Below are 7,476 nucleotides of genomic sequence, written 5' to 3'. Positions count from 1 at the left end.
ACAACTTCGCTTTGGTAGCATTTAAATCAGTTTAATTCTTTACACAAACTTAAAATGTCTAAGTGTAAAGCAAAAAATGTATTCAATCTACAAGAAAGCAGAGAAAGTGATAACACTAAACTGGTTTTGAACATTGAACCAGTATAGATTTTAGATATTGTATGTAGGCCAACACATTCTTTGAAAAATGAAGATTTTAACTCATGTGACATGATGACACCAAGACCTCAGATGAGGATGAATAATCACATTGGACTGAATCCACTAATCCTTGTTGAAGTCAAGTTAAGGTGAGACACTGCAGGTGAATAGGGTAAAAAAAAAAAAGAGTTATCACCTTACATACCCAGTTAATTGATTACATTGATAATTGCAAAAAAATTTGTATTACAAGTTTTTTTTTTAAATGTTAGGTTAAAATATCCAAATGAGGTATTATTTAATGAAATATGCGCTCGTTTGCATACATTTCTAGTTTGTAAAGTCATTTTCAAAATTCTTGTTTAATTTTTAGAAAATACTTAGAACAGACAGAAAACAATTCTGTACCATTTTTGGGGGAATAAAATGTTGTATAAAATCAAGACAATTATAAATGAACAAATTATTCTGTAAAAACCTTCAGGATATAAACAGGAATAAAAATTTAAAGTTTGATGTGTGTAAGTACTACTGAAGTGGAGATTTATGGCTCAGTGTAGAAGAAAAAACCCATTTTGAGGAAATGGTCTTTGCATTGAAATCTATTGACACAAATAGATACGAGTGTTATAAAAGAAACACTTAACAGTGCCGTTTGGGTGTTTTCTTTACTTTATGAAGTCTCAGATTTGACAGGTGCTTGAAAAAACAGCGTTTTATTCAGTGTCACTGAATGAAAAAAAATACATTATTGCACCTATTACCCAGAAAATCTAAAAAAATATAGCAGATGCAGTGTAAACCAAAATTAAATTAAACTAATTTTTATTGTGCTTTCAGTTTCTTTTGACACATGGCATTTTAATTTATTTTCTATTTAAGGAGGCAACCAAGCTGCTATCAAGAAGAAAAATGCCTTGACCATCGTGCTTCTGGGACAGACAGGAAGTGGAAAGAGTGCTACTGGAAACACTATCCTCAGAAAACGTCATTTTGAATCGCATGCCAGTTCGGTGCCGGTAACACATGTGTGCCAGACGGCAGAGGAAACTATTTGTGGAATCAATATCAGGGTCATTGACACCCCAGATTTCTTTGAAGAATATCTGAAAAACCAACAAGAACAGATAAAGAAGTGCAAAGTGCTCGCTCAGCCAGCTCCTGACGTGTATTTACTGGTCATGGAGCTTGGCCGTTTCACAGACGGAGAGAGAGAAATAGTTCAGACCATACAAGGAGCGTTTGGTGCAGAAGTGGTAAAAGAAACCATTGTTCTGTTCACTAGCAAGGAGAAATTAAGAGGGAAAACTCTAGCAGAGTACATTAAAAACACTGATACACAATTGCAAGAGCTGATCAGAACCTGTGGGTCAAGGTGTTATGCATTTAACAACAACGACCACAATGTTTCACAGGTTGAAACGCTATTAGAGATGATTTTGGAAATGAAGAAGAAAAATGGAAATACTGACACTGAGCACTACTCATTTTGTAAGGATTCAGAGAAAAAAGACTGCAAAATTCAGTAGACACTGGCATGATTCACTGATTCTTTTGTTCTGTGCTAGTAGTTTGATTTGAAAACATTAGTTTGTTTTTGATACAATCCAACAATATACTGTTGTATATCAGTGTTATGTCGCATGTATCAAGTACAAATAAAGATATGCATTTTCTTCAAAGAGCCTGTTCATGCACTACTGTTTCATTTATCAGATAGAAACAACTAGGTCAAAAAAACACTGAAACTCAGTACCATGAAAAAAAATGTATCATCTGCATATGTGCTAGTCAGAGGTAAAGTATTAAGAAAATGTCGTCCCACAAGTCCACATACTTGAGTGATGTTTCAAGCTAAAAAGTTTTTTTCCCTTTTAAGTTGACGGCAAAAGAATGCGCATGTTGAGTGGTTACCTCTGCCTATAATTAACCTTCCTTCTGTGAAAAACAGAGTTTCTTCCTTGTAAGAAATAGCTGAAGAATTTCTTCCTTCTGAAAAACATCCTGCGTGTTTGATAAGCAGAGAAGTTATACAGGTATATACTGTTTCCTTTCCTGATCGTTGTTCTTCTCAGTGGCGTTGTGGTTAACATTAATTAAAGAAAAAATCCCCTTTCTTGTTGTGCTCTAGAATAGTTTACATAATCATATTATGAACTGGAATTTTAAAGGGATAGTTCATCCAAAATTTGTCATCATTTATAGGTTTTGTTCTAAACTGTAAAAAAATTGCTGTAGTTCTGCAGCTGTTTGCCAGTAACTTACTGTAGATTTTTAATTTTTGTTATTTACTAGCAACAGTTTGTTCAAAGTTAAATGAACATTAAACATTAACAAGTCTTTGTCTTTATAGAATGAAACTATAAATTAACAACCTACTGCAAAGCATTCTGGGAACCAGAAACCTTCATCAACCTTTTTCAGTTGTTTTCCTTCAGATTTTGGTTCCCAGAATGCTTTGCATGAGGCTGTTATTTTAGTTTTATTCTGTAAAGATAAAGACTTGTTAATGTTTAATGTTCAATTAACTTTGAACAAACTGTTGCCAGTAAATAACATAAATTTAAATCTACAGTAAGTTACTGGCAAACGCCTGCCAGTAATACTGTAATTTCTACAGATTTTTTTTTACGTTCTTGTGCTGAACACAAAAGAATATTTTTTTGAAGAATGTGGGTAACTGAAAAATTGTTGGTCCCCATTGACTTCCATAGTATGGATATAAATACTACAGAAGTCAATCTCATTAAATTTCTCATTATGCTATCGTATTATTATATATTTCATTTATCCAAATGTATCCACTAATGTTTTGTTCACTCAAAAACTGATGTGAGATGAATTAGCTGAGATCAATGGGGCCTAACCAGTTCCCAAAAGAAATAATTCCCAATAAGAAATAATTTTACAAGGCTGGTATTTTTTGCCCAAATTAGGTAAAGGATTTTCAGCACGGCACAAAGATTAAAACCTGTTTTCTGAGAAACAACAGGAAATTCCGTGTGGGGAACTCAAAAGGTCACATGCATTCATGTTACTCAAATAGTAAAGCAAATGCATCAACTGGTAAAATGTGTCTTGAATAAAAAAAAACATCTTAATGTGCTTTGGATAAAAAGGTCAGGCAAATGCATAAATGTACAAATGCAAATTTTCCACCTAGTCAAAAGCCAAAGAAGTCCTTAAATATTATTGTTGTAAAAAAAAAAAAAAAATTAATGGTAAAAAATGGATGTGCTCTGCAAAAAAATGGAAACACATTATACATAAAAACCCAAGCTTTTTATTTCACAGTATGAACATTTTACTTGCATTTAACACTTTTACAGTTACAGTATACAGACAATAACTGATTCTTAGCATATCTTACAAAACGTATTAATACGTAAATGTTATACATTAACAGTCATAGATTACTAAATGTAATCTTCAAAAAGAAAGAATGGTAAAGATGGTGATACATGTATGTCTACAGTTATGAAGAGAGTTCTTAAAATTATTTTGTTACATGTTATTACAGTAAATCAGGCATTTAACTAACTAGTTATATAACATATTACATCACTATGTAAGTACAAATATTACACTTTCTAGCTCTGCTTGAATTGGATTGATTGTTAATATTCGTTGCATGTGTTAAACCAAGTCTGAAAACTATTTATGCATAAACCAAGGATCTTCATATGCAATCAATCACACCATCACATTTAGCAGCTCAGATATATTGTGACTGAATGTGTTAACTAAATAAAAGCCTCTGGATGCAATTCAGAAAACAAAAAGTGCTACAGAATACAGTGCCTTCATATTAGATTCACAAGCTTGGTATAATTATTCATTCTGATTTGTGCTGCACAGTCAAATTAATACTGTGTAACAGCACTGTCCAGCACTGTGTAACAGTGTTTAGTAAGTCTTTAGTAAGCAATAGCGAACTCTTCGCGAATGCCTTCCATCAATACTTGTTGAAACAAAGCAACTCTGTTGTCAAGAGACCCAAGAAAGCTAAACTGATATTCCAGAAGCTCTGCAACCGCTCTGTCCACTTTCTGTTGCTGAATCTTTTCTTCTGCTTCTTTAAACATTTCCTGAGTGAAGCATTTTCCCCCATTTGCTGCCACCATTTCATCAATTTTCTCAACTAATTTCCACACTTGAGGTTTAATCTTCACTTTAGTGTTATCAAAAACAACATATCTACTACCACAACTCTGGATTACATTACGGAGCTCTGCATGGCCGTTTTTCACATAGTCTTCAATAGTTTGAGCACCGAGTTGATCTCCATGAGTGAAGACCACTATCATATATTTTGAGGCTTCCTCTCCGAAGAGCTCTTGCAGGGCGTGGACTGATCTTTGCTCTTCAGTAGTGAAACGGCCGATTTGTATCACCAGCAGGAACACATGAGGACCTGGTGCTGAAACCTGAATGCATCTCACGATTTCTCTTTTGATGAGGTCTTTTGATTTGCTGGTATCCAAGATTCCTGGTGTGTCAATCACATTAACCTCTCTTTGTTCATAGGCTGTTGCTTTTTGGCACCGCTCAGTGACAGAGTTTGCAGAAGGACTTGATTCAAAAACCTTTCTATAAAGGATAGTGTTTCCCACAGCACTTTTTCCGACTCCAGTTTTTCCAATCAATACTATGCGAAGTGGTAGACCTATCAACACAGCAAAAAAAGAGATAATGAAACATACCTTGGTGGATACAGAGACAGAGCAGGGTATGCCTGAGACATTGTATATGATTAAGTATTGATATTTTGTATTTTAAGCCTGGGCTATTACATTGTATCACATAATTTTTTTTTTTTTTTGTTATATACTCATCACATATTAATACTCATTAATAAATCCCTCCAAATTACACTTATCTGACTTAGAGCTTTGGTTGAAGTTGTTTTTTTTTTTAAATGCATTTTTTTTATTTTACAAACCTTTGTCAAATAGTAATTGGCAGATTCCTTGTTTGCTTTCACAGATTATTTGACAGTAGACTTTAGACATTAGACATTTTCCATTTACTCACAAAATTTTAATCTATTCAAACATGATAAATGTTTGAGCAGTTCTGAACTTTCAACAGTTTACTACAAACCATACTAAACTACCCAAGTCAAAAGTTTTAGCACACAACATACCTGGCGGAAAAGGAGAACGACAACAACAGCAAAAAGCCATTTCCTTCAGCAACAGTTTCTCTCAACAATGACAAACTATTTTTTACGTGACCCTATTAGTACCAGATTTTCTTGTGACGCCACCTGTTAATTTTTTTGCATGTGTACAAAGCCAGCTTTTACTTTCATTTGCTCACTACTTTCCTGTATCTCCTCAGCACAGATATAACCAGAGGTGTTTCTCGCAACCTGGTGAACAGACTGGAAATTCAACATGCCACAAGATAAACCATAGTAGTTAGTTTGAGTTTTTGATTGGCTTTTTCAAGATTTTGTTCTTCAGCTTCTTTATTTCTCAACATTATTTGTATTCTATGCCAGTTTCTATATTTTTACTTCAAAATTATCTATTGGGTTTATTGTGAGAAAACCATTTTAATTTGTCATAGTAGAAAATAAAACAGTACAGGTTTCAGACAATGACAGTGTTGTCACTTGGGTGCTGGTAGGACAAAACAGCACTGATAAATAGCTGATATGAAATGCCATGGTTGGATATAGCTGCTTCCAGCCAGGAAAGTCTATGTATCAAAAGGTTCTTGGAAGAATGAGGGACAAGCTGCTCTGTATTATTAATACATCTCTACTTCATGAACAAGAATTTATCACAACTGTGCACCTCCCTAGTAGAGTTTATTGAACTGAATAGCACCTGGACAAATAATCCTCAAGTGTTATGGGAGGTAACAAAATGTTTTATTCGAGGAAAATGCATTGCTTTCTCCTCTTTTCGTCAGAGGTCTAGGAATGGCCGTAGGATTGAGAGAGACAAGTTCAGGCGGTGGAACAGGATCTCAAAAATACATATTGTCAGCAAAAAGAAAATAATTAAATGCACTTAAATCAGAGTTAAAAGAGCTGCTCTTATACAGAGTCCAATTTATTATGCATCGTACAAAACTTGGGTAATGGGGAAAGACCAAGTAAATTACTAGCGCTACAGATTAAACAGATGGACTCTAGAGCAAATATATACACTATAAAGAAGGATGGCATCATACACACTCAAACCAAAGATATAAATCAGATCTTTAAATCTTACTATGAACAACTATATACTTATAATTCTTCCTCCAGTTATCAACAAAATGTATTTTCTTTAGCAGTTTCCCCTCCCCAAATTTGATGAACATCACTTACAGATGCTAAATGGCCCACTATCATCAGAGGCACTGAAACTGGCTCTAGATTCCATTCTTAAAAAAAATAAAGCTCCAGGTAGTGATGGATTTCCCCCTGAACTAATGCTGCGTTCCAGGCGGGTTTTTGAGCTCGTAAATCACGACTTAAAATCACGACTCACGACTTTGTAGTGTTCCAGGCAAGTCATCCCAAACTGCCTGAGTGCATTTATTATTATTACATTATTATTAATTTGTTTGCAACGTTATATTGCCCTAAAGTCTATTTTTTCACTGTGTACCACTTGCATAAACACCGCACCCGTAGGTGTTGACATAGCTGTTTTACAGGCTATGTTACGTCAGAACTCGGAACTGGGAGTACATCGATCTTGTACGAGTTCACGAGTGAGAAGTCACAGGTTTGACTGCCGTTCGGTGCACTTTCACGGGTAGAAGGTTGGAAAAACACAAGCAGAGGTCTCAAATTAATTCCTGGAGAGCCGCAGCTCTGCAGAGTTTAGCTCCAACCAACTCCAACTCACACCTGCTTGGAAGTTTCTAGTAATCCTCAAGACCTTGATTAGCTAGATCAGGTGTGTTTAATTAGGGTTGGAGCTAAACTGCGCAGAGCTGTGGCCCTCCAGGAATTGAATTTGAGACCAGTGCTTTAGAATGTGCCAGTTATCGGCCTATTAGTTTAATCAACACAGATGTAAAACTCTTCGCTAAAACTTTAGCCCATAGACTAAGTAATTGTATAGATAAAATCATAAACTACGACCAGTCCATAGTGTTGGGTTCGAGTCCACCTAAGTCGAGTCCGAGTCGAGTCCAAGTCTTTAACCATTCGAGTCTGAGTCGATTCCAAGTCCAAAACGGGGCGAGTCGGACTCAAGTCCGAGTCCAAATGGGTTGAGTCCGAGTCCAACTAAACACTACTGTTTGTCACCATCTTAACCTTGTTTTAACCTTTACAACTAGAATAAGGCAATGACAATTTAAATGTAAAAAAAAAGCAAACCTCTA

The 7,476-nt window shown here is 35.1% G+C and overlaps 2 protein-coding genes across 2 annotated transcripts; one reads left to right on the top strand and one right to left on the bottom strand.

Moving 5' to 3' along the window:
- Positions 1-1,022: 1,022 nt before the first annotated feature.
- On the top strand, positions 1,023-1,670 carry LOC141299340 (GTPase IMAP family member 7; the record flags this gene model as incomplete). Its single annotated transcript, XM_073829695.1, has 1 exon — positions 1,023-1,670. A coding segment is annotated over one exon (648 nt), but the record flags the coding sequence as incomplete, so codon positions are not given.
- A 2,388-nt stretch (positions 1,671-4,058) lies between these two features.
- LOC141298885 (GTPase IMAP family member 7-like) lies at positions 4,059-6,521 on the bottom strand. Its single transcript, XM_073829201.1, has 2 exons — positions 6,467-6,521; positions 4,059-4,807 (listed from the first exon to the last, which is right to left on the bottom strand). The coding sequence occupies exons 1-2, from the start codon at positions 6,519-6,521 to the stop codon at positions 4,059-4,061; spliced, it is 804 nt and encodes a 267-aa protein (XP_073685302.1).
- Between the last annotated feature and the right edge of the window lie 955 nt (positions 6,522-7,476).

The sequence above is a fragment of the Garra rufa genome, chromosome 23 (genome assembly GCF_049309525.1).
Source record: "Garra rufa chromosome 23, GarRuf1.0, whole genome shotgun sequence".
In the NCBI taxonomy this organism is placed as follows: domain Eukaryota; kingdom Metazoa; phylum Chordata; class Actinopteri; order Cypriniformes; family Cyprinidae; genus Garra; species Garra rufa.
This window is presented reverse-complemented; position numbering and strand designations above follow the sequence as displayed.

What these genes read in the sequence shown, in the direction of transcription:
- LOC141298885 (XM_073829201.1), bottom strand. Translation starts at nt 6,521, where the DNA reads ATGGAATCTAGAGCCAGTTTCAGTGCCTCTGATGATAGTGGGCCATTT. An exon ending in TAGTGGGCCATTTAGCATCT is followed by an intron (nt 4,808 to 6,466) that starts GTAAGTGATGTT and finishes CTGTGTTGATAG; the next exon opens with GTCTACCACTTCGCATAGTA.